Source organism: Chrysemys picta, chromosome 2 (assembly GCF_011386835.1).
Source record: "Chrysemys picta bellii isolate R12L10 chromosome 2, ASM1138683v2, whole genome shotgun sequence".
NCBI classification, from domain to species: Eukaryota; Metazoa; Chordata; order Testudines; family Emydidae; genus Chrysemys; species Chrysemys picta.
This window is the reverse complement of record NC_088792.1, coordinates 35,547,262-35,574,991: the sequence shown is the minus strand read 5'-3', so window position 1 is coordinate 35,574,991 and position 27,730 is coordinate 35,547,262. Positions and strand designations below refer to the sequence as shown.

The 27,730-nt window shown below is 43.4% G+C and overlaps 1 protein-coding gene across 8 annotated transcripts in view; it reads left to right on the top strand.

Moving 5' to 3' along the window:
• Positions 1-27,730, top strand: part of APBB1IP (amyloid beta precursor protein binding family B member 1 interacting protein) — a 109,220-nt gene that overhangs the window by 61,326 nt on the left and 20,164 nt on the right. For 5 of the 8 annotated variants that reach the window (XM_065582954.1, XM_065582957.1, XM_065582955.1 and 2 more), the window contains exons 7-10: positions 3,714-3,835; positions 12,443-12,517; positions 14,967-15,110; positions 18,115-18,225. In XM_065582954.1, the coding sequence (XP_065439026.1) occupies positions 3,714-3,835; positions 12,443-12,517; positions 14,967-15,110; positions 18,115-18,225 (452 nt within the window). The remainder of the gene's footprint in view (positions 1-3,713; positions 3,836-12,442; positions 12,518-14,966; positions 15,111-18,114; positions 18,226-27,730) is intronic. The other 3 variants (XM_065582959.1, XM_065582958.1, XM_065582956.1) reach the window with 1 other exon arrangement.

The window sequence follows — 27,730 nt, the reverse complement described above, 5'->3', positions numbered from 1 at the left end:
CACTCTGGGGGAATGTATCTCCCACCCCTCAGGGCAGCAGACCATGGAGACTCCCTGTTAATGGCTGTTTTCATTATTCAAATTTTACACACACACAAAATGAACCAGTTGAATGATTATACAAAAAACCCCAGCTAAAGTCTTAGAAGAGAGAGTACAGTGGTGGAGTGCTATTGGCCAGAGTGATCTTGCTTGGGCCAACTAGTGCTGTAATTAAGCAAACATTTCTGAGCAGCATGTCAGTCATTTCTGGTGTGCTTCACCTGTGGCTGCTTTTTTACGTACAGGTCATGTACGCTATAGTGCTCCTCTTCTTCAGTAGGGCTGCCACTCAGCTGGTGGTGCCTCCTGACCCAAGGAGTAACATGCCTGCTACGGCTGGCTTCTGAGCCCCTAGGGGACAGCTGGGTAAGAATTCACATGCTGTTTGGTACAATTTGATCGATGTGGTTTCAAAGAGGCCTCGAGGCCTGAATGGGATGGAAGGTTCTTTCCCTCTGGACTATCACAAATGTCTGTCTCTGGGCCATGTTCAAAATATATTAATGAAGAAAGAAATACTGCCATGACCTTCTCCCTGTGCGGCACTGGTCTGGAGAAATTGCAAACTGAAAATGGCCCTTAGAACGGTAAATGTATAAACTCACCTGGCCATAATATCCCAATGCAGATTTGAAAACGTGCTAAGAAAGGTAACATCAAGCTCATGACCAAAAAGTCCCAGGAATAATTATCCTTCTACAATATAAATCAGATGTGGTGAATGGTTAGAAAAGAGTCTGGATGCCTCTGAACATGGAGACATTCATCTACTGGTGGGAGTGGCAGATACAGTAATTGCCTATCTACTCTTTCTACCCCATTAAGATGATACATGAAGCAATATTGCCACCATCTCCTGTACCTGCTTATCTGAACTAAAGAGAGACTGGAAATGGTGCAAGAAATGGCACAGACATCACTTTGAATAATTTTAGAGTGTTTCCTTGCTTTGGGAAGTTGCTCTCTCTGGTCTGGTCTAACCTGGATAGAAATCCCTGAACACTGGATAGCATAGGGCCAAATTCTTTCCTGAACCACTGTAACCATTGGACCATGGCATTTACCTGTGTGTGTTTTATATGATCTGAAATGCCATTTTGAATCCCCTGTCTTACAGCCAGAGGCAGAGGATATAGGGGAAATCACAGGGGAAGAAATTGGGGTTGGTGTTCAGACATTTTAAAGAAATATAAATTATTTGTTGTATCGTAGCAATCAGAAGTTCCAGCTGTATTTAGAGCCCCTCATTTTTGGCACTTAAGATCTTACAATCTAAGTAGAAGGACAGAAACTGGCAGGGAAATGACTTGCCCAAGGTCATACAGCAGGTCAGTGGCAGAGGCAGGAATAGTGTTGAAGTCTCCTGAATCTCACTGCCCTGCCCTATCTTCTGGACCAAATGAGCTGGATATAAAGTTTATTCATTTGTAGAAAGGTATTTTGGGTAGGGTGGAGCAGTATGTGTCAGGAGGTCTTCTGTTTCCGCTGGTGTGAAAAATACTGTGGCAGAAAGATTTCGTTAATTCTCTTCAAATGTTTTAAAATGCAATCTGCTGTTTATTCCTTCTTGTACATTTGTTCACAGGATTATAATAGCACCATTAACATTCTTATTAAGCAGACTTACTGGACTACAACAGACTTCCATCAGAAAATGACACTTCATTGAACCCAAAATGCTTCACAGAAACATCTTGAGTTCGGTAAACTCTCAGTGAACCAGGCAGGTTCCCACAACCTGCCAGCTTGCACAGCTTCCAACGAGCCCAGTCTTCCAGGGTCCATGGCTCTGGGGCGGCCCTGCCATGCCAGGCTAGGATCCCTGTCGTGGAGCCAGAAGCCAGCCCTGGGATGAACCCTGGCTCCAACTGAGGCTCAGCTTACAGCTCCACAGATAGGCTGGGGACAGGTTCCCACGGTCTGCAGCTCTGGAGCATCCCTGCCCTGTGGACTGCCTGGGATCAGGGACTCCAGGGCTCAAGACTCCTGACCCAGCTGGCTTCCCAGGATGCCAGCCCAACAAGACTGGGAGTCTGGGAAGCTGGGGGGTACCCAACCCAGAGCAGTCTGCATGGTGGGGCAGCCCTGGGAGACCTGGCAGCTGCTGAGTGACAATGACATTCTGGGAATTTTCACACTCCTATTTTCATTCAGCAGCTGTCAGATTCTCAGGGAACAAAGCAGTTTTTTTCAGGATTTCTGTTTCATGGGAAATTTAAAAAAATATATATATTTATTTATTTTATTTTGCCCTGAAATTTCCCATGAACTGGAATTCCCATGTTTTGGCCAGCTCTAATCTTAACATTTGTACAAAGAAACTATACTCTTCTACGTCATTTCCCTGCATGAGAGTTCTAGTATATCAGTTTTTAATATTTCTTTGAGTAGCAAGCCCAAGAAGCCAATGTTTCAGATTAGTGAGTAGATATTCTGAAAAAAGTCCAAGCTATTTCTGTATCAGAACATCTTTGGTAGAGTACTGTACATATGTTTTTATCATACACGTTATGTGGTTATGTAAATCAAATATCTATTCTTTCAGATAAATTGCATATTGAAAAATGTCATGAAGGTTTTCTGGGGCTTTAGTGTGGTACAACATTGGGCTGTATTTTGCAACAGAGCAATTTAACCACATAAAGAGCTTTTACCCCGGTTTAGAGTCAACTGTATTCTTCTGTACTGCCATTGTGGCTGGGATTACTGTTAGGGCCACTGTTTTGAAAGTTATTTCCAAGTTACATTAATAGCTTTTAGGGCACAATTTACCCTTCTATTCCTTACCTGTAATTATACAGCGGTTGATATTGTCAGTGGTTTTATTAAAAGTATTACAGAGCTTTGTGTTGCTGAGGAACAGCTGAGTACATTGAGACAGGCTCCCCAGCTGAGCCTCTGTCACATTTGAAAGCACACAGTTGTTAAATCGTCAGAACTGAGTGTTGATGGACTATATAGTACCCTTCCATTTGAGGGAGTCTCAGAAGGGTATGAAACACTAGAAAAGGCCATCAGACTGTGCTTCCTCATCTCCTCACAGATCAGTGCAGTCCAAGTTGTCTGAAGAGTGTGGTCACCAATGGCTGTTGAAAGTAGAGCAAGAGTGCTCTTGGGGAAACCTGCAGAGGTGTGCTGCACCCTTACTTAGCTGCTCAGGGACAAGGGTGCCCGTGCGCTTCCAGTGGCAAAGCATTTGCACCACTCCTTGCAGTGTCCGTTCAGAGATGTAGAAAGACAACATCAGCAATCAGAGCTTTGGAAACAAGGATAAAAGGCTTGTGCAGGGCATGACAAGTTAATGCTGGCTCTGCAGCCATTAATCTATGTTCAGTTTCACAGCTAGCTTCATTATAAAACACACTACACAGAGCAGCTGTACTGACTACATCCCCCACCTGGCTAGCCGTGCCCCCTAACACATGTGCTGTATCCTACACATGGAGCTAGCACCAATAGGATGCCACAGCTACATACTACAGAGTTGCCTTGCCCTTTCATTCCCCACCATTTTCATGAGGCTCAGCTCCCTTCTCTGAACTCGAAGGGACTGCAGGGCTCTGACTTTTTGAAGGAACATCAGATAATGGTTATATTCCAAGACAGGACTTTCTGTCTGCTGCCTCTGGAGTGTGTGTTTATCTTAACACTGATCTTTCTTGTCCCTGTAGAAAGGTTTTTTGAAGACCATGAAAATGTTATCGAAATCTTATCAGACTGGACCCGGGACAGTGAAAATAAGGTTCTGTTTTTGGAAAAAAATGAAAAATATGCTGTGTTCAAAAATCCCCAGGTAAGGTAATGTGATATTGGCAAAATACTTTAAAATTATACGCTATGCCTGCTAGAGGTTTTATTGGCTTTAGTTCTGCCAGTTCTAAATGAGAAAAAATAAATCTGTGGTTTCAGTAACCAGGAAAAAAAACACAAGAGAGAGCTTTTCCTCTGTAGTATATTCATAGGCCTTGTCTACACTGCTAAAAATGAGACCTTCAATTCCCCACTTATGTAGCTCCACTGGGGGGAGCAATGGTGAAAGCTATTGTGTAAACACAGGGCTCAGATGTAAAGATGATTGCAAATCAGAAACAGTGTTTAAACACAAGACCATCAGCACTGCAGCATGGACCTCTGCAACTTGAGCTAAAGGAGAAGCTCCATTAGCTGGTACTAGTAGTAGGCTGTTATCCTCTGTGATAGCCACTAGAGAGGAACATGACAGAGTTCACATGCAGGTTATGTAAGCACTTATAATAACTTATTAAACATGCTTCTAAACTATTAAACATGCCTTCATCTAAAGATTAATTGGGTTATTATATATTTGGGGGGAAGGATGTTATCCGTTACACTTTTGCCACCTACATGCTATCCAGCTAATGCTAGCAGCCATTGACAAAAGTTAGTGAGTCATACAATATAAGTCCTTTCCAGCATTTATCCATAGCTTTGTTTCTATAATATACTTTTTAAAACACTTACAAAATAGGGCTTTCATCTTCAGATCTCCACTCTTTCATGAGGACGTGCACATCATCACGTTCACCCATTTGTGATATAATTTATTGTGCAATGGAAATCACATTAAGAGGCTGCTCCATGAAACTGCAGCAGTGACTCAGTTATTGAGATGGAAGGTCAGAAGCCCTTGACTAAAGGCTGGAACATTAACACATATTGGGTTGCATGCACACAAAGAAGACCTTAACAAAGACTGAAATCACTCTGTAATGCAGCTGCAATGATGCTAGGCTGACCTTCTGGGGGAAAATAGTGTGTTTAAAAAAAAAAAAGCTAGCTGGCATTGACACTAAAATTCAAAGAGCCTAGAGAATAATAATTACCTGAGGAAGACAGTAATATGGGAGGAAAAAAACCCTCCTGGAAATGCTTTTGTTTCATACATTTGGGTTAGATCATTCCCCCAGGGCAGCTGATGTTAAACTCACAAACCCAAATGTTAATCTCTTGGTTTTGAAACAGTCTCTGGTCTTGATTCTTCTCTTCTACCTGTTTTGATCTCCTGATTTGCACTGCTGTAAATGAGAAAGAATCCGGCCCTGTGGATCACATTGTGCACATTCCCTTTTGGTTTTGTAAAACTAATTGAAAGTATTTACACAATGCGCTTCAAATAGTAGTTGCTCTATCAGGACCGGCTCCTGGGTTATTGCCGCCCCAAGCGGCGTAAAAAAAAAAAAAAAAAAAAAAAGTCACGATCAGTGGCAATTTGGCGATAGCTCCACCGTGCCGCTTTCTTCTTCGGCGGCAGGTCCTTCCCTCTGAGCGGGGGACCCGCCGCCAAAGTGCTGTGGAAGAGCCTGACGTGCTGCCCCTTCCACTTGGCCGCCCCAAGCACCTACTTGCTGAGCTGGTGCCTGGAGCCGGCCCTGTGCTCTATGCTTCTGTTCTACTACCACTGATAAGCTAGTGGAGACAGCTATACCTATGAGAGCCCTATGAGCCGGTGCCTGTATCCTGAATGTATGGACTCCTGTTTCTGTCCAAGGGATGATATATTAGGGGTTAAACTCGAACAGCGATGCTAAAACTAAAAGTAAAATTAAGAGGTGGTGTAAGAATTCCAAATAACTTAATAACCATGAAGAATTCCATGTATGAATATCTATGTCCAGAGAAGGTGGTATGACTGTAGCAGGCAAAAGTCCACTTAAGGGACACTGAACTTCAAATTTAGTTCATTAAAGTTTAATAGTTTCAGGCAGGTACTACACCTGTCCCTCTGCTAATGCCTGTGGCTTTATAGTCTGATTCCTATTTTTTAAATTTGTTTTTCTCTCCTCTGCTGCCATGTGAAAGACCCACACAAACGAGTGAAATTGACTATACACTGAGTGCAGTCAAATGCACAAGCAAACAGAAAATAGAGGAGTGTTTTTGCCCGGTACCTGCTGTTAGTTGTTATATGTCCCAATAGCAGGTAAGAATGTTTTAGACAGGAGCATGATTTTTAAATTGACAGTGTCCCTCAAACAAATGCTTATTTTCCTGGGATCATAACACAAGAACAGACTTTATACAATTTAATTGTTTCGTTTACATACTATTTTTAGGCACTTGCATCCTTATTGCTGCTTTTTTCTTAGAGGAATTTCATATTTATGAATCTTTCTCATTTACCACCTGTTCTTCCATTCGCTAACAGAAGTGGAGGAGAGTCTATCCTAGAATATAGAAGATGGGCTGCAGTAACTTTATTAAACAATTTGATGGAAGCCAAGTTTGAAGATTAGTTTCTTGGCCCCGACTTAGCTTTGATTTTAGCTGCTGACGGCTCCTCCAGATTCGTGTTCGTGATCTTTGAAGTGATAGGGCTGTGCAGATACAGTCTGATATAGAATTATGAAAAACACCATCTGTACTACAGCGCATCATTGCTTTAGCATACCGTCAAAATGACTTGAAACATACAGACCAGATACAGTAGCAGGGAGTTGCTGAACACAGATTTATTTTAATTCATTTTGTGCCTATAGTTTAACTTGCCTTTATGTTATATAAGTAGCTCATTCTAAAAGGGACTTTGGCCATCTCTTAGTCTGGCCCTGCATTTTGAAAAGTCTGACCAAAACAGTCCAGCCATTTTCAAGTGAGTAAGATTTTGTGCTATCAAAGACAAAAAACAAAAGCCACTTTTGTTAATATTAAAAATAATGTTACAGTCTTTTTTTTGAACAGCTCTAATGTCTCTGATTTTGGTACAGACTTCTCATTTGGTACAGAACTAATCCCTACGTTAGCCGTACACCATTTTGCGGACTGGGGAAAATCCATTTAGATTTGGTTGATTTTGTAATGGTTTAAAGGCTATCTTGTGCTCTCCCTTGCATTTTTTTAAAGCCAACAAAGATTGCTTAACTTTCTGTTGGCACTGCACATAGGTAATTTCTGATTTCTCATCGCTATCTTGGCTATGCATTTGCATGGCTATGAGAGTGGAGAGCAATTTGTCAGTTCATATGCCGGTGTGTGTAGAAGAACTTCCGGGAGCACAGACCTTTTGGAACTTTGCCTCATTCCCTCCTGTGTTCAGTGATGTATAGACTGATGTGGCCTTGCTTCACTGAGTGGGCATCTTGTGCAGGATACAGCATTCTATATGACAGAATTGATTTCTTTTATCTTTCTTTGATGGAGGGTGGGGATTGGGCTGTTATATCAAAAATAACTACTGTATTACATGAACACAAAGGCTTCAAAAAGCAGAATCTGAAAGTTGGGGGGGGGGCAACGTTAATGTTACCTGAATACCGTAACTCTGTCCCCTTATGTACATGCATTATGATGCAGTCTGTAATTATGACCATTTTCTATTTTATTTTATTTATTTATTTATTTTGCAGGAAACTCACGCAGTGATTCAGAGAATCCTTGCCTCATTCAGTTGACAGTTTGGATGATGGGGAGTTAATGAGGTATAGATCCATTCATTGAGCTACTGCACCCCATCCATTCTGTGCACTGGTGGCTGCAGGGATCCTCTGGAAATATACTGTAATCAATAACTGTTCCCCTGCACAAGGGGCCTGAACTAAAGTCATTCAGGCACCCTTAGCAGTGACATTTGCTGACTTTTGAGAGCTTCACTTTGCAACTGTAATACTCTTTAACATAGTTTAAGCAAAAATTTATATATTATAACAACAGGAAAGACACTCATGCAACCTGTTCATTGCTTTGTATCGACAAGTAGCTGCCACATTGCACTCTAGATGGAGTTACGCTTCTGTGGTGGGTGAAAAATGGATGAAAGGCATTATCTATAGAAAGATTATTGCTTGTAACAAAATCTATTTACAAATACCAAGAACCTGGCACGCAGACTTCAGGGAATTAGAGCACAAGAGCCAGGGATATTGTTTCTGCCATATTCAAAGTTCAGTCTGTTTCCATAGCACTATTGGTGTGCATGACGCTATTCAGCATCATCTTCTATGTAGCTGAAGCTCATAGTGCTTATACACTAGAGAGAAAATGGTGGTAGTGCAGTTCCCTCCTCTTCCTCCCCCCCACCGCCAGAGAACACATAATATCCCTAAACCGGCATGTTCTGCACAGCTCCTGTGACTTCGAAGACCATAAGTACAAAGCACATGGTGAACCTAAGCTGGCCAGAGAACCCCTTTGAGAATTCCTCGTGTGTAGGAGGAGTTTCCACTGGTATGAAGAAGGCGGAGCCAGTGTAACCGCTATCTCTGCTAAGTCTGTCACTGCACTGCCCAGCATGGGGAGAGAGGGAGGGGACATGGCACAGTGAAGCTCCGGACACACCCCATTTTCCACTGGCACAACGTCCCTTAGGGAAGTTACACTAGTGGCACATGTTAATGGCCCCCCCACCCCACAGCATTAGATAGCTCCGAAGCCAGGCACAGCAGAATCAGGGAGCTCCACTTGGCTCCCTAGCAGCCTCTGTTCTTGAGCTCTCTTTGGGCACAGCGGAGAATTCATCCCAGAAAGTTAGGCCCAAGAATCTGATAATCTCCCTCTTTGGAAGCAAAGGTCCTTAAACAAACAAGCAGCCATTCAAATGCAAGTGCAAATACATGATTCATTTGCTTTTAATACTACTTTCAAAGTTGTTGTTCTTGTGTTGTATTCCCAGAGAATCACTCCATCTGTTAAGGAGTCTCAGTTCCCTACCACAGACAGACATATCCTCCTTTGCAAACAAGAGAAATATTCATGCTTGGGAGGTTTGTGTGTATATGGAGGGAGGTCTCCAGCAAATCCAGGCAGCATTCACATTAATGGCCTGGCTCTCCCAACCCTGAAACACTTCTCCCCAGGGTCTTTGCAGAAGGGAAACAGTTTGTCTTTTAATATGACCTTTGACTATTGGACTTGGAATGACCTCTTGTGGACACATGTGGTCCCTTAGCACATGATGAATGGGATTCTGATCAATGGTAGACCACACAGTGATACAGATGTAGCAAGTGCAGTATGCAGTCTCCTCCCCTGGGCCTAATCCATTGAAGGATAATAAAGGTCAGATACTGTCAGATTTCAGGAATAGAGGGGACATACAAGATGTGAACCATAATAAATGAAATCCATGTTGGCAAGGGAAAGATGAAATTATACATCTGTATAGTATAGGATTGGGTGGCAAAACACTCCTGCACTGACAAAAAGCAGCCTTATTCGTGATGCCACCTGGTTGTCATTACTGAAATTCTCTTTCTACCACTGACTGTAGGCACAGGGTGGTCTGTTTTTCCTAAATAAATGCCAGATGCTCTAATGTAAATCACGCATAGTCAGAGGACCTTTGTGGTCTCATTAAAGCCATCAGCAGTCATTCCGAATCTGCACATTGGTAACTACACCAGGGCCAGGTTGTGACAATCCAGGGCCCTAACCACACATCAGGGTTTCCTATGGCCCCTTCCCTGCTGAGCTAATAGTGGCAAAGGCCCCCACACTAGAGCCTTTTCCTGGGTTAGTGGGGTCCTCCTACAGCTCCGTGTTGGTCCAGAGAAGTAGGAAGCATCAGTTTACCCAACAATCTAACTTTGTGTGGACTACAGTCCATCCTACCTGAAGGGGAACCCCACCCAGCCAAGCAAAGTCATAATGGGACTTGTTCTGCTATATTCCCTGCATGCTTTTCAAAGTTTCCGCATTTGTGTGCAGGGGCTCCTGCCAATACCAATGCAGCAGAGCCATGATTGCATGGCACCACAGAATTCTCTGCTCCGAGCAGGAGGAGGTGTCTCATTAGCAACTGCACTGAGATGAATGTGGTACTTCACCTCATCAGAACTGTTGTTTCAGGCTATCTGCAGACTTAGGCAGGCATCACTGCACCAGCTAAGCTCAGGACACATTTTCAAGGCTTTTTTTTTACAACCAAGAGGGCTAGAAATACATTTATTTCCAAATGAAAGCAGAGATGCCAATATAATCATGGGATTCCAGGAGCTGTGGCCCTAGACCAGTGGTTGGCAACCTGCAGCCCACAGGCCGCATGCGGCTCATCAGGGTAATCCACTGGCGGGCCACCAGACAGTTTGTTTACATTTGCATGGCTGCCCACAGCTCCCAGTGACTGTGGTTCACTGTTCCCGGCCGCAGTTCGCTGTTCCTGGCCAGGAAACGGCAGTCAGCATGTCCTTGTGGCCTGTGCTTCCTGCAGTTCCCATTGGCCTGAAACAGCAAACCACAGCCACTGGGAGCTGTGGCGACCATGCAAATGTAAATAAACTGTCTGGTGCCCACCAATGGATTACTCTGATGGGCCACATGTAGCCTGCGGGCCGCAGGTTACCCACCAGTGCCCTAGACCCATGTATTTACCTTAATCTAGCGCTGGACTATGAACTACAGATTAGCCATGTGCTCAGGCACCTAGTAGCCAGTCTAGTCTTTCCTACTTCTGGGAATCCTGAGTCTGAGTTCCATTTTGTTTCTAGCAGAAAATAGCTCAGTTTTGAATGTTCATTGTTTGATCGTTGCTGTGGCCAGGGCAGGAGCGTAGGGCGAAGTGCGGCTGTTGGTGCTTTTAGGCTTGCCTGTTTGACACTGTGCATTTGAAGGTCACTTTTTTTAAAATAAGTGTTGCTTCAGGGGGCTCCTGGAAAAAATAAACCGTCTTGAACAAGCCTTGTTCTCCCACAAAGCTGCTGTGCAAAACGCTGATTGAGGAGGAAGATGTGGTTACATGGTCATGGGGTTACATGGGTTCTTCAATTGCTCTCTGTGCTACCTGGTGGCAGTAGTCTCCAATCAGCTGCTTGCACATAAAGGTGGAGTTCGGTTACATTTTCTGGTATAACCATAACATGTTCTTCCTTTAACTGGGAAATGTTACCAAAAGAGAAACAAGACATTGCAGATCCATGACACATTTTGGCCTTTGTTGATTTCTAGGACAAATCTGCATGTAAATATGTCATCTGACTTTCAGAGCTCTTGAGGACACACAAGTCTCACTGAAGTCAATGGGAACTGCTGGTGGGTTTTGGGGGAGAAGAGAAAAGAGAAAAAAAAACACACTCTTTATGCTGGATTTAGGAGAGTAATTTTAGGTAGCCAGCTTTCAAAAAATGTGGCAGAATTCTTCCTGGATGAAACAGGTTTTGTTTGCAGAATAGGGGCCATAAAGCAAACAATTAACCTTATTCATAATTTAACCAAAGCCATAGGGACTATTTACAAACATCAAGTTATTTTCCTACTTTGGTCCCAAGCCAGCAGGCCTTTAGGGTTAGAAGCTGCCAACAGATTTGGGCCTTGTTTTTTACCGGAGCATGATCCTGACCTTCACAACTGCAGATACAGTTTTGAGTCTACAGTTAAATGTGGGTGCCACTGTACCCCTTCAGACAGCACAGCGACATTGTCTGGAAGTGCAGGTAGGCTTCTGAATGGGTGCAATTGCAGGTGAGGATACTTGCACCCACAGCGCTGGAGGCATTGTTTCGAAGTTTAGGCCCAAGTCTCAAACAATGAGTTTGATGCTAGATGTGGTGGTGTACACGCAGTGTCTGTCAACAAGAATGCAAAATTACGCCTTGGCCTTCAAATGACTCCTTGGACAAAAAATACTTTCCTGCATGGTGAAATAATGCAACATACAAATGCAGAAATAAGGAACTCTGTAAAATCTACTGTGTCCAAACACTTGTTATTAAATAATAAAGAACTGTGGCACATGCACAGCTCAATTTCTGAAGCAATGCACACCATAAAAATTGATTGCTAGAAAATTATGCATTCAGTTCTTGGCACTACATTTTTCTTCATCATGTACTAATCTGCTGCATAATCCTCAATTATGTTCTGTAACACCCATCTCTAGGAATCTAGGACGTTGTTCAAATTGAAAAAATAAAATCAAACCCACTGACCCAGAAAAGCAGCCGAACAAAATCAAGAATTGAGCCATGGTTTTTTGAAGTAAGGTGTTGGGGTGGGGTGTATGCAGGGCTGGCTCCAGGGTTTTGGTCACCCCAAGCAGCCAAAAAAAAAAGCCGCGATCGCAATTGCGCTGTGGCGGCAATTCGACGGATGGTCCTTCGCTCCGAGCGGGAGTGAGGGACCGTCCGCCGAATTGCCGCCGAATAGCTGGACCTGCTACCCCCTCCGGAGTGGCCGCCCCAAGCACCTGCTTGCCACGCTGGTGCCTGGAGCCGGCCCTGGGTGTATGTATATGGGCAAAATGAATTTTAGATTGAGAAACTGACGTATAAACTCCAATAGGCAGCTTTAGTGAAGGTTTCCTGTAATGAGATTTGAAGAGCAATACTTGGATACCTGCCTCTCATACCATCTAGCTCAGTGCACAATACAGAACGGCTGAATAATGATGTAATCTAGTCATTTATATTCTTTGTCTTTTCTGTTCAACATCAACCTCTTGTATTTTAATCAGAATTTCTACCTGGCAAACAAAGGAAAAAATGAAGGCAAGGAAATGAATGAGAAAAACAAAGAGTTTCTCCTGGAGGTAAGCCAGCGATGCCAGTGCTGATGCAGCAGAGTGCCTCAGCCTACATCTGCTCTTAGCAGCAGTGCTTAGTTCTTTGTTTGCTAATGTGTAACAGGAAGTTCTGTGTTTGTTATTATCAGCTTTGTGTTTGGCTGTGTAGAAAGCTATTCAACTTCATCTGCAGCTCACCACTGAAAGCATAGACCAGGGATGGCCAACTTGTGTCTCCGGAGCCACATGTGGCTCTTCAGACGTTAATATGCGGCTCCTTGCATAGGCACCAACTCCGGGGCTGGAACTACAGGCGCCAACTTTCTAATGTGCCGGTGGAGGTGGGGGGGGAATGCTCACTGCTCAACTCCTGGCTCTGCCACAGGCCCTGCCCCCCACACCACCCCTTCCTGCCCCCTTCCCTGAGCCTGCCATGCCCTCGCTCCTCCCACCCCTCCCACTCAGAGCCTCCTGCATGCCACAAAACAGCTGATCAGGAGGTGCGGGGAGGGAGGGAGAGGCGCTGATTGGTGGAGCTGCTGGTGGGTGGGAGGTGCTGGGGAGCAGTGGCAGTGGGGAGCTGAGGGGGGGCTGCTGATGTATTACTGTGGCTCTTTGGCAATGTACATTGATAAATTCTGGCTCCTTCTCAGGCTCAGGTTGGCCACCCCTGGCATAGACTCTACTCGTGTTATATTTTTATTATAAAACATAGTGCAGATAATTCCTTTCTTCTGTTAGGTGCCAGTCCTACAAATATTTACACGTGTGCTTAGCTTTTTTCTACAGTGAATAGTCCCACTGATTTCAGTTAAGTGAAGCACCTGCTTCAGTGTTTACAGGACTGGCGCCTGAACAAGGACAGCAGGAAATTAGGAGCATTGCACTTTCACAGTCCTCTGAAGAGGCACCTGCAATCATGGTTCATCTTAGCTCTGACATTGTTGCAGAAATGCTTTGCTTGCAAGATCCCCAATAGAGCATTACCAATAGTCTAAAACACTCCTGGGCTAGAATCAGATTGGCTTATTATTTTTTAAATCATTAAGACTGATCAATAATGATAATAATGAAATAATTAGTTGCTTTTCTTTCCAGTTAAAGTAAGTAAATTCCTCCCCCCAGTTTTTGTTTCATGTACTACATGCTGGGTTGTACCATGAAAGGACTCCATGCTTGTAAAACTAAACTGTCTCTTTTAAAGAGAACTATTCACAGAGATGCTGCCGCAAGCACTCAAGCCACATGCATACAGACTAACTTCCTGATTCCTCTTCCAAACTCTTCCATTCTGCAACGTGAGTTCCTCCTTCCAAGTTCCATGCAGGTTGCTACAGTTACTAGTGTTAGCTCTGCAGCCATCTTATACAAGCAGCCTTTGGATTTGATTCCAGTTTAAACCTGTTTATCTTCTGACCCTTCTTCTTGAAAGTTCAGTATGCCAGTCTACTGTGATGAGAGAGAGAAATCTAGACTTATAACAAACAAACGATGATCACAGAACTAAGGGAATGAAAAAAACCTTTTGTTTTGTGTGAGCATTTTGGCTTTGATGCAAGTACAGGAAGAGGATAATCTACACTCAGATGCCTGGGGATTCCCACTTTCGAATTAGTGCATGATAACACCACCAAATATCAGCAAGCAGAGAGCTGTCCATAGCAACTTCTAAATGAGAAAATAAAGTATGTTGACATTAGAGATTACCCTGAGTGTTCTACACCTCATAACAGGAGCTCTTTCATGGCCAACAATAACATGTATTTGTTCACATGGTTTGTGAATGCTGGTATGTGCTTAAAAATAAGTATTAATAGAAATCTCTCATCTTTTATTTGATTTTAAAGTTCTTAGTGCCTTTAGGAGCAGTTTCTAGGGTATTAAGTATTTCCCTAAACACCCTAGAGATGTTGCAATAGTCAAAAACCCAAGCATGTGAGAATAATGATGCCAAACATTTTATTCTATCTTCCTCAGCAGAAAATGCTTTCTCTGGTTAAAGTCTTTAGTAGGTTATTGCAAATCCTTCACTAAGTAATATCTGTTTCTGGTCTAGGACTAGGGGTGACCAGAAATAGAAGTCCACTACTGTGCAAAGAGCCTAATGGTAGAAGCCTAATGGTAGAGCTTAATGGTAGAAGTCTACATAAATGGTAGCGCCTAATCCACTACTTAACTCTTAAATGTTTAGTCTGGGGCTTAAGAGAAGGGAATGAGCTAGCTGTGTATGGGCCCTCTGCTGTGAGGACCGTTTCCCAGAGCAAGTGTCTAAAAAGAAGGCCCAAGTCCCACATGAACACTTTAACATGGAAAACTCACATTTACATGTTTGACTCTCTGTTCCATAACTGGGCTCCCATCTTTATACATTCACTGTTGCAGAAAATGTCTGTTTTTAAGTGAACAATTTGCTGTTGTATATTAATATGGGTGCTCACATCCATTTATTTTGTATAATCCAATTCTTGCTGCACAGGAAAGCTTCTGTGGGACGTCTATCATTGTGCCAGAACTTGAAGGGGCCCTTTATTTGAAGGAAGATGGAAAAAAGTCCTGGAAGAGGCGCTATTTTCTTCTACGAGCGTCTGGAATTTATTACGTCCCCAAGGGAAAGACCAAGGTCAGGAAATCAAAGGAATCATTTTATCAGTAAAGCAATTCATGTAGGTGAAAGTGAAGAGCTCCTGAAGTCACATTTTGAGAGCAATGGCTGGTGCATCTGAGACAGATTTTTTCCTTTGACTGCGACACTTGTGCAAATATTAGAATGTAGTTACAGAAATCCTGTACAGTTCCCCCCATTTTTGTTTCTGCAGTTAGATAAAAACATTGGGTGAAATCTTGCCCCTATTGAAGTCAACGGGGGGGAAACCCCAATGCCCTTCATCTGGCACTTTGCTGCAAATAATGCCTTTACTTCATATCTGGTTCCTTGTGGAAGGGAATTTAATAAGTTTGCAAACAGTCTCACTCTATATAGCAAAATGGAAGTACGGAAAACCTGACGTTGTTTATAACAAGACTCAGTTGAAAGCTCTAGTCCGGCTTTTATAGTCTCTGTGTGTAACCAACTTGCCATGCCAACAGCTCTAGCAGGGAAGTGCTCTAAAGTCTTTGTGCTATTATATGCCAGACGTTTTTCCTGAAGTGATCTTTGCCTAGAGAATATGTTGTGCCTTTTCAGCTTTTTAAGGTAGAACAAGAGGTGAGACAGAGGCGTTCAGGTTCACAGAATCTAATACAGTGACATTTACCATTACCGGGTATTGAAAGAGTCTGAGTTGCCAGCCCGCAGTGGATAAGCAAAGGAGCCTGAAGTGCACTGCAGAAGGGGGCTCATTGCTGCTCAATTCTAGAGTAACATCCTTGATATTGACTTTTGGGTACTGGGAGCGGTTGGCAGTTTTATATTCTGACAAGTGCTGCCGCTTATGGCTCTTAATGTTTCAGATTTGCTTTGGATGAAAATGCTTGTGCCAGTGACTGAGTCTCCCCATACCCAGAGCTAATGATGTACACCGAGTCAATGGGACTTAATTTTTTTTGGCATTCCCTGAATAAATCACAATGAAAGAAATAGTGATCAACTTAAAAAATAAGAGACAAGTCCGCCAGTGGGTGGCAGAGGCATGCAGTGCCACTACTCAGGTGACCCAGGTACAGAAACAGACTAGGATGCAAGTCCGGACAAAATGCAGCATCAATTAGATGACTGCCCTGCTTGTACTGCACTTCATAGAATGGCTGTGTCTGACTTCTAAGGTAGTGGTCATCTGGGCTTTCCACTCCTCAGTGAATCTCCCACCCATACAGCACTCTTACCAAACAGACTAGAACTCTGATTGGAAGGATTTTCTCCAATCACAATGCAGATTAGTGAAATACTCTCATTCCAAGAATGGTGGACTATGAAATTGGTCTAACTCTTTGTAGCAAAATGGAACGAAATAAAATCTGACATACCTTGAGCTATGTTTAAAAAAATAAAATGAGCACTTTATATTGACCATTCACAATATATCTAGGCCCAACAAACATGCAGTTAATTTTGCATACCCTAATAGTTAGGTCTATGCTTGTTTTGTAAGTGCAAGTCAGGCCCTAAAACTTTGAGAAAGTGTCCTTGACTGTAATCGTGTCACTATTCCTACACTAGCCATTGCTTCAAACCGTTAGTCCACCAAGTATCATTCTCCTTCCCACAAACTGACATTAATGGTAAGTCCAAGAAGTTAGCAGCACCAAACATACAAGTTACTTGTTTAAACTTTTTTCGTTAAATTATGTAGTTAAAGTCTTGTTTTGTATGGTCATGCAATAGGAATAACATTATGGCTTTGCAATAAATGACTTATCTCCTACATAAGTTGTTACTTCCCCTACTTATCTGTGATGAATTTTTCCCTTTAAATAATTGTATCTGGATTGGACTCAACCATGAATTGGTTCCTAGGAAAAGCAAGAACTCCTTTGTCATTCCCATTGAAGGCTTGATGTTGAGGTTGCCCGTAAGCTTCACTGATTTGAATGCACTCAGTATGAAATTCTAGCCCCATTGCAGTCAATGGCAAAACTCACAAAGACTTCAGTAGGAACTTCAGGTTGGGTACTGAACAGGGAGATGCTTACAATTAATACCAACGCGTTCCAGAGAGCAGAATTCACACTACTGTCCCCTCTTGTCAGGTATTTAGATGGAGCTACCACTTAATGGCAGTGTTCATAAATGCACTATCAGTGTGAATAAAATGACCCCAAGGAAGTATCTTAATGAGAGTGTAACAACAAGCTAGCATGTGACACTAAAATATGACCTCCACCCCCAAGGAGAGAAGCTCTTTGAGGTGTCCAGTGTACATAAATTTACTAAGTATATGGGCATATTCAGAAATATATGGCGATAGAACCGTTTTTGCATTAACATGTATAAAGAGTATGAAGGTTATACATTGTACCCAGAAATCCTTAACACAGCAAAGTGTGCCAACAAACACCTTGTTGCCACAGCAACACAGTATGAACAAATAATAGGTAAACTACGGTGGTAGACAGAAAGATACCAGTGTGTGGCGATGAGATGGGAGGGGGGCTGGAATTGTCTTTTTAAGTCAGTTTTGAAGGAGGAACAGATGAAATGTGGCTCATTTACTCACGGAATGTACAGTCAATGTGTGTACATTTACACAAGGGAAAGGCAGTTGCTTAGAATTAAAAACTATTTAGACCCTAACACCATTTTCCCCCTAGAACTGCAGGAGCATCATTGCAGGACCTACGTCTATTTTAAGCAATTAGTTTTTTCCTACTAGGCACCACTGTCTTCAGTAAGGATAACAGTTCACTGACTTGGAAACAAAACAAAGGATTACAACAGCAAAACTCAGATTTATGTGGAATGTAGTAAAATGTTTCATTGTGATTCTAAAGGTGTATTGACCTTTCTCTGTTTGTCTTAACAGTCACTACAGTTTAAGAACAACTCAAACACTTGTCATTCTCTCCGTTTTGATAAAATCCACAATAGTTAAAACAAGATTCCGCATCAAAGCGGTTTGAAAAAAAGGTGTCTGGCATCATAGCTTAATTCCCTGTAACAACAGAATGTTTGGTTTCCATTTTTTTAGACATCCCGGGATTTGGCTTGCTTCATACAGTTCGAGAATTTGAATATTTATTATGGTACTCAGTACAAACTGAAATACAAGGCACCTACGGATTACTGCTTTGTCTTAAAGGTATGTACAAGAGAAGTCTGTTATGCTAATGTGTGCTCTAACTGCTGCCATATACAGATATGGTAAGGGGCTGATCCTGTAAGGTGCAGAGTGCCTCCTGCAACGTTACTGCACATCCTCAACTGCTAGTCACTTTGGCCCTATTCAGCAATGTACCTTTAGGAATTACTTAACTTTAAACACATGAGTAGTTGCATTGAGTACCTTGATGAATTGGGGCCCTTAAGATGATGCTCAACAGGATTAGGCCCAACAGATGTCATGCTTTAAAGCACAACTCTGTGTGGCAGAAGGAGAAGAGCATGGTGGGCCTGGCCCACCCACATAGCTACAGTCCAGCTGCTGGAGAAAGTACTGGGTCTCCTCTTACTGCTACTCCAGGTGGGGAGACGAGGGACCCCAGGCTACCTCAGGGAGGGAAGGGGATGCTGCATTGCCACTGTACTCCAAGTGGAGGGGTGAGCCCATGGTATAGGGCCAGAACTGTGAGGTGCCTTGTGGCATCATGCATCTAGGGCATTAGATTGCCTTAATTGGGTCTAGATTACTAGCTAAAATAATAGAGATTCAGAAATCAGAACATCTGACAACACTGACATGGCAGAAGATATGGATTCCTCTTCTACAGCTTTTATGGGCCTGTGGTGCTAACAAGAGCTGCTACCAAACAATGTTTAGCCAATTTGAAAGACAATAAGAAGCAGATACACAGCAAAGTGCCATTTTTAATTTTTCTTTTCTGGTTATAGCTGCATTTTAATGGACTTGTTATCCAAAAAAGAAGTGTCTGTCCAATTTCAAGTGTTTGCCAGTTTAGTTTACACATGGCCCAAATACAAATAATGTATATGAATCAGACTGATTTTGTGTTCGCAGATTTAAATGATTAATACAGCTCAGCAGTTTAGATAATGCAGTTCTCCACAAACCACCTTGACAAAGTCACTTCCTCTCTGTCCCTCACTTTCCCCATCTGTAAAATGGGTATAATTATATTTGCCTCCTTTGGAAAACACTTTGAGATTAACTAATGCAGTGGTTCTCAACTGATTACACATTGTGGACTGCATATGTGGCCCACAATGTGTTACCTGGGCCGGAGCGGCCACGTGGCAGAGCAGTGGCAGCCCCGAACCTGACCCTCACTGCGCCGGGTGGCCAGCTGCCCACCTCAGACCCCACAGAGCCAGAAGGCCAATCCCGGTCCCCACCACACAGCTGCCCTGGACCACTCAAGGCCGGGCTGCTGCCCTGGACCCCTACCATGCGGGGCAGGCCAGCTGCTCGCCCTGGATGCCCGCCATGTGGCTGCCCCAGACCCCAGAGCTCGCGTGGCCAGTCGGCTGTCCCGGACACCCGCCAGGTGGGGCAGAGACCGGCTGCTGGTCCCTGGACCCCCAGGGCCACATGGCAGCCCCGAACCCCACCACACAGGGCAGGCCAGCAGCTCTGGACCCTGGAGCTCGCGGGACCAGCCAGGAGCCCCAGATCCCTGACCCTGCAGGGTTCACCAGCAGCCTCGACCCCAGACTCCCACCACATGGGGTGGGCCAGCAGCCCCGACCCCGCCATGCTGGGCAGCGGGGCAGCCTACCTGAACCCCACTGCGCAGGGCAGCTGGGAACCCTGTGGACTCCGCCATGCAGGGCCGGTGGTTGCCCCGGAGCTCTCTGGGCTGGGTGGCTGCCCCAGACCCCGGAGCTCTCTGGGCTGGGTGGCTGCCCCAGACCCCGGAGCTCATGGGACTGTGTGGCTACCCCTGACCCCGAAGCTCACGGGGCAGGCCAGCTAACCCAGACCCCATGGGGCCCGCTGGCAGCCCTGGACCCCTGACCCCATGGGGCCGCCAGCAGCCCCGACCCCAGACTCCCGCCACATGGGGCAGGCCAGCAGCCCCAACCAGACCCCAACCCTGCCGTGCTGGGCAGCAGGACAGCCCAATCAGATCCCTCTGTGCTGGCACTGGGCAGCTTGGACACCCCCGTGCTGGGCATCTGAGAACCCAGGACCCCAGGCACACAGGGCTAAGCTGGGCTGCAGCTGTGTGCTAATTGGGCCGTGGGTTGAGAACCGCTGAACTAATGAAAAGCGCTATATAAGAGCGAGGTATTCTTATTATTCAGAAAATACAAGCACAGTTAATGGAGAAAACAGAAATAGTTCAATCAGTTTTAGAAATAAGTTGAAGTTGGTTCTCTGTAAAAGACTTCAAAGCTGTTGTGAGCATATTTAACTGCCACAGTGCATCTGTATAACATTCAAAATGGGTGAAAGTGGTCAAAATTAGTATTTGGCTAATGTAAGTGCTTTCTAGACATTTTATTTGCTTTGCAAGTAGATGAAAATGAAGTACATCAGGAAAATGATTTTTAGAGTGCTCAGCAATGTTTTTAATTATTCACATCACTGTGGGAACTTTATGACCCAATGCGCTACCATTTGTGACAAAAAAAAACAATTTATGCTACAAATTCACTGTTGCACTAAAGTATTTATTAAACTAAAATACCTTGGATGTATGAAGTTAACATGTTGCACCTCTGTATCACTTACTGCGGTGGTGGAGGTGAAAAACGAACTGTGAAAGCCTGAGAGGAAGGGGTTTATGCATCATAAATTTGAGTTTGAAATATCTTTTACTTAAAAATGTTTGCTATAGTGCCTTTAAAGTGTACTAGCAATGTAACAGAATAAGCATCATATCCAGACAGCACTATTATGGATAAGGAGAACTGTGGTCTATGGTACTGTTACTGGTCTTCATTTTTATTCTAATATGTTTTCAGAGGCTGGGACATGTGGTAGGTTCCTGATTGGAACCGTTTTACACTTTATTGTGGCATTCTTGAAACTGGCGATTACAGTGGTTGAAAGAGCCTTAAATGTAGATGGTCTGCAAATTTTAAACTGTTGTTGTATGGGGGGAAATAGTGGCCAATAGAGCCAAGTTCTACCTTCCTTTTACTTTCAACCACTGCCAGTATGATGGGGCTGGGGATGGTGGTAATTTGAATGCAAGGGATTGTGAGAAAGAAAGAAACAATACTGTGGTGTGTTCTGGATAACTTCAGTCAGATGCCCTATGTGGCAAGCACCGCACTGCTGTCATACTCCCACCACAGCTGCAAGCCAACTCAAGTACCGATTCCTCTTGATGCATTTAAGATGTAGTTGCAAAACCAGAGATCTCATTAACTCTGGTCCTGTTGCATGTAGCTCTTTCTTATCTCTCACTGTCTGTAAGACCAAGGGACAGGCCTAAACAAGTGTGTTCTCTCTGCTCCGAGCCTCCATATACTCCCGCTGTAAGCAGAAGTATAACATTTCTAACAGTGTCTAGAATTGTGGTTGACCGTTGGGCTGTTTTTAGGTTGAGTGGATGCTGGTGACATATCAAAGTGTGAAAATGGGAGTAGAGCTATCACAAAGTATATACTGGTGAATTGCTCGTCTCCTAGTTTGGTTTAGTATTCATGTGCAAGTGTTCTAGGTGAGATTATCCTGCAGGGGGCAACTTGTACTGAGTTGCCAAAGGAGAACAAACCATCTTAGAGTGTCATCACTGACTAATCACGACATGAAATGTCTTTCATTCTGTGATAGTGTCCAAGATGAATTAATGGAAAGGAATAGTTTGTGCATACATTCAGGTGCAATGATGACAGACAGTGGCATTAACCTGTAAGTGAAAGGAGACTATTTTTTGGATAATTGATTTCTCCAGACCTCATTTTAGTAAGACTAAGATATGGGCTACCATATTGGCTTCACATCCACACCTTTTAAGCTTATGCTCACACATACTTCAAAGATATTGAAAGGGCCCATCGTTCATGCAAAGGGGATGAATGGTTAACAGAACAGCCTGTGATAAAGCTACATAAAACAACATGAATGTTAATTTTGAAGAAATCACATACATACACCCTATCCCCGCCCCAGGGCCGGCTCTAGGCACCAGCAAAGCAAGCAGTTGCTTGGGGCGGCAGATTTGCAAGGGGCACAAGAATCCAGCATGGGAGCTGAGAACCAACAGGGGGCCCTGGGAGCTGTAGTTCCTTGGTTAGCTCCCTGCCTATAGAGCCAGCCCTGGAGCAGGGAAAGAACTACATTTCCCAGCATTCCCTTGGCCACTAGCAACAGGAAAGGTGGGGGAAAGAGTATGGAACTGAAATCTGCAGCTTGCTGTGAATGGTAGGAACAGAGCCATCCAGGTTTTTTGCTCCCCCCCCCCCGCCCTGGGCTCCCCCCACACTCCTGTATTGCCCCAGCCCTGGGCTCTCCCCCACCCACACCCCCTGCCACCCCAGCTCTGGCCACCACCTGCACTCCCCTGCTCCCCCAGCCCTGGGCTCTCCCCCCACCCGCACCTCCTGCTGCCCCAGTCCTGGGCTCTTCCCCCCGCCACCCGCAACCCCTGCCGACGCAGCTCTGGCCCCCACCCGCACCTCCTGCTGCCCCAGCCCTGGGCTTTCCCCCAAAGAAGGAATTGGGGGGACTAAATGGATGGTGCACCTCCCTATCTGAAGCCTAGCAAGGGAGGTATGTGGATCCCACTAGAATTTAAAATGAAAAGTAAGGGAAGGGTGACTCTGGACCTGGGCAGCTTTAGATACAGTACCAGGCACTTAGGAGGATTTCCACTTCTGAGCCATGGAAGCAGAAATTGACTTTTCTTTTCCAGATATAGCTAATATTCAGAAAGGGAATCTAGCACCTGCCTTCCAGATTTGAACACCCTCAAAATTCAGGAGTGCTCAAGCTCAATTTGGGCAGCTGTTACTTTATTTCCCCCAAATCAAATATACTGATCCACTGTAACTTGCTGTAGAAAAAGTAGAATAAATTGAGCAAGAAATGCTTCCCAGTGGCTATTAGGACTGGAATTGCTATTTTCAACAGCCATTGCTTTTCTTTTCTTTTCTTTTCTTTTTTTTTTTAAGTTTTAGTTTTATTTGTTTAAAAGGAAGACCATGATAGTGCATTCCCCATAGAAACAAAGAATAGAACAAAAGAATAATAAAGGCACCTCAACTTTTCCTCATTTATGTAGGACAGTCTTATAATATGCATCCAGATATCCTCCAGTCACACAAGCTGAAAATTGTTCCACTTTACTGCAGTTCTGTAACCATGTGGGAACCAATCCTGTCTGTGTTCTGTGCACACCCAAAATTCCTGCTGAATGACCCGCGCTGGGAGCGAGTTACCAGTGACCCAGGGCTGGGGTGGCAGGAGGGTGCAGTTGGGGAGGGGGGAGAGCCCAGGGCTGGGGTGGGGGACAGCCAAAAATTTTTTTGCTTGGGACAGCAAAAAACCTAGAGCCGCTCCCTTCCCCCCAAAATAAACCCAAAACATCATTGAGCCATCTTACCAGATGACTAGATCCAAGCAACAGAACTAGTACCTGACTCCAGAGATTCTCCCCCGCAATATCAGTATGATGAAGTATACCCTGAAAGAAATATTGCTTTCTTTTATTTTATGATCTCGTGTGTCTTTAGGGATGGAAGGGCTCTCAAGAGACGATTAAGGCAAGGAGCAGAGTTTCTTACCATCTTCCTCTGTGTGTATGTGTGTAGGACTGCTAAGTGTTTCTGGGAAGGTGGGAATTCTATCAAAGGAGGATGTGCCCCTTTAGTTATAACCTCTTATGTTCGGAGAATCTTTTCTGATAGAACTGTGATGAATTGTGAACGCAGCTTCCCAACTTTTTCCAGTCACTGCAGTGCTGCCTTAAACATGATTTAGCCCTGAGCATAGAGGAAGCTATTCCTTTCAGGGATTATTTTTTTTCCATTTGAACCATCAAGATAACTCAGGAGATAATGAAGCTAAAAGCTAGTTGACCAGTATCTTAGAGGTTTCTCAAGAGCACTTCTCAGTATCTTCTAGTGAAAGAGAGAACATTTTGTTTAGCTTATTCAGAAGTTTCCTGTCAGGAGGATTCAGAAAGAGTCTGAGGTGATGGAATAAATAGCTACTTCCTAATGCCCACTACTATTAGACAGTAGTCTATTAGTCTAACTGAAAGGAGCCCAGGTGGCTAATCAGCATCTACCGGAAAGCTGAAGTCACATTTAGCTGCCTCTATCAATTCCTGAGCCGTAAACTGGAACTAATGTCTTTTGGAACCCTAGGAAGATAGTGCAGGGTAGGGAAAGGGCTCTGCCTAGGCTTATGGATAGAGTCAGCATGTATCCTCAGACATTTGAGGAACCATAAAGCTTGAAAGATATTTTTCTCCTCTTACCCACTTGGCCTATGCTGGGACATAACTCTCAATAAAATGAGACTAACCACTGGAACAGGCCTTTTACGTGTGAACCAGGAATCCCATCAGGCCTCCGTTCCTTAAAGGAAAAGTTACACATAAGAAAAATAACACAACCTATTAAAAAATAAAACCTCAGAAGGAAGCGAACCCTTGTAGGAGCTGGACGTCTAAGCATGCAGATAATTCCATCTTGCTGAACTAACCATTACTTAACACAGGCCAAAATTTAAAGGGCACCACCCTTTATCTTAACATCAGACCTTTTCCCTTTCGAGTCAAATGGGGGTATTGCACATTTTAGTTCTAATCCTTGGCTCTCCTTTTATATCAATGGCAGGGTGCTGGTGTTAGCAGTCCCTCTCCAAACAATCTAACAATGATAAAACAGCTCTGGCTGCCCATGCATATAATGGTACGGTCCAAGGAAGCTCTCCTGATCTCCAATACAGACGAGGAAAGGGATGCATAGCCAGCTGGAAAGAAACATTTCATTCAAACCTGTATCCAAACAAAGGCTATGTCTACACGACGGAGGGGGGGGGAATCGATTTCAGATATGCAAATTCAGCTACGGGAATAGCGTAGCTGAATTCGACGTATCTGATCCGACTTACCCCACTGTGAGGACGGCGGCAAATCGACTACCGCAGCTCCCCCGTCGACGGCGCTTACTCCTACCTGGGCTGGTAGAGTATGTGCGTCGATTCGGGGATCGATTATCGCGTCCCGACGAGACGCGATAAATCGATCCCTGAGAGATTGATTTCTACCCGCCAATCCGGGCGGGTAGTGAAGACAAGCCCAAGGATACTTCTCCTATTGCCATGCAGAGCATGGCAGAAAGAACAAACCCCATAGTAACACAGCTTTCCAAATCACCCGCTTTTGTTGACAGCTCTGGCTACTCAGAAATGAAGGGGAAGCAAAAACTTCTGCTCAGACTTCTCCAGGAAGTCCATTTTTAGCAACCACTGGAAGAAGTTACCTCTCACATCTGTAGTGAGTGTACAAGCCGAGAGTGTCCAGCACTATGTGAGATAGCACCTATACAATATAAATATAAAGCAGCTGTCCCTGAAATATGGCTCTCCTATTACATTATCTGGGGATTGCATTGGAAACAGCATGTACATCATCATCAACATTCATTTTGTACTGTTAGGTTGAAACTAAGGCTGTCAAGCGATTTAAAAAAAATTAATCACGATTAATCACCCTGTTAAACTATAACAGAATACCAATTATTTAAATATTTTTGGATGTTTTCTACATTTTCAAATATAATTATTTCAATTAGAACACAATACAAAGTGTACAGTGTTCACTTTGTATTTATTTTTGATTTCAAATATTTGCACTGTAAAAAACAAAAGAAATAGTATTTTTCAATTCACCTCCTACAAGTACTGTAATACAATCTCTTTATCATGAAAGTTGAACTTACAAATATAGAATTATGTACAAAAAAAGAACTGCATTCAAATCAAAACAATGTAAAACTTCAGTGCCTACAAGTCCACTCAGTCCTATTTCAGCCAATTATTCAGACAAACAAGTTTGGTTATAATTTGCAGGAGATAAAGCTACCCGCTTCTTGTTTACAATGTCACCTGCAAGTGAGAACAGGCATTCGCATGGCACTGTTGTAACCGTCGTAGCAAGATATTTATGTGCCAGATGCGCTAAAGATTCATATGTCCCTTCATACTTCAACCACCATTCCAGAGGACATGCGTCCATGCGGATGACGGGTTCTGCTCAACGATCCAAAGTAAATTGGACCAATGCGTGTTCATTTTCATCATCTGAGTCAGATGCCACTAGCAAAAGGTTGATTTTCTTTTTTGGTGGTTCAAGTTCTGTAGTTTCTGCATCCGAGTGTGGCTCTATTAAAACTTCTGAAAGCATGCTCCACACCTGGCTCATCTCTTTCAAATTTTGGATGGCACTTCAGATTCTTAAACCTTGGGTCGAGTACTGTAGCTATTTTTAGAAATCTTACATTGGTACCTTCTTTGCGTTTTGTCAAATCTGCTGTGACAGTATTCTTAAAATGAACATGTGCTGGGTCATCATCTGAGACTGCTATAACATGAAATATATGGCAGAATGCGAATAAAACAGAACAGGAGTCACACAATTCTCCCCCAAGAAGTTCAGTCACAAATTTAATTAATTAATTATTTTTTTAATGAGCATTATCAGCATGGAAGCATGTTCTCTGAAATGTGGCAGAAGTATGAAGGGGCATATGAATGTTTGCATATCTGGCACGTAAATACCTTGCAACGCCAGCTACAAAAGTGCCATGCTAACACCTGTTCTCACTTTCAGGTGACATAAATAAGAAGCAGGCAGCAGTATCTTCCATAAATGTAAACAAACTTGTTGTCTGAGCGATTAGCTGAACAAGAAGTAGCACTGAGTGGACTTGTGGGCTCTAAAGTTGTATGTTGTTTTGTTTTGAGTGCAGTTATGTAACAAAAAACCCCTACATTTGCAAGTTACATTTTCACAATAAAGAGATTGTACTACAGTACTTGTATGAGATGAATTGAAAAATACTATTTCTTTTGTTTATCATTTTTACAGTGCAAATATTAGTAATAAAAAAATATAAAGTGAGCACGGTACACTTTGTATTCTGTGCTGTAATAGAAATCAATATATTTGAAAATGTAGAAAAACATCCAAAATGTATAATAAATTTCAATTGGTATTCTATTGTTTAACAATGCGATTAATCGCGATTGCTTTTTTAAATCACAATTAATTTTTTTAGTTAATCGTGTGAGTTAACTGTGATTAATCAACAGCCCTAGCTGAAACCGTTCCAAAGCCAGAGGAACCCACCTTGGCAAGAAGGGTCAGTTCATCTCCTTGGTGAAATTTTCCATTGTATTTAACAGAAATCTTGAACATTATAGTGTTTATTTTGTGTCTGTGTGAGGGTATTCACCAGTCCTGAAGTCGGTTATCTCATGCCATGATGAAAAATCCTTCAAAGCAGACAAATAGCAAGGTAATCTATATGCAAATTGACTGGTTTAGTCAGTCTGATGTGTCTGAGACTGAGTGAATTTAATTATGGTTTATTGGTGCTGGTTTTGCTTGAGTAATCTGAAGGTAATGGTGCATTATGCTGAATTAATCTAGGATGAAACAAAATGGTTTCCTGGGGATAAACTGAGACAAGGGCATCATCATACTCCATTTCTGCAGCTGGGT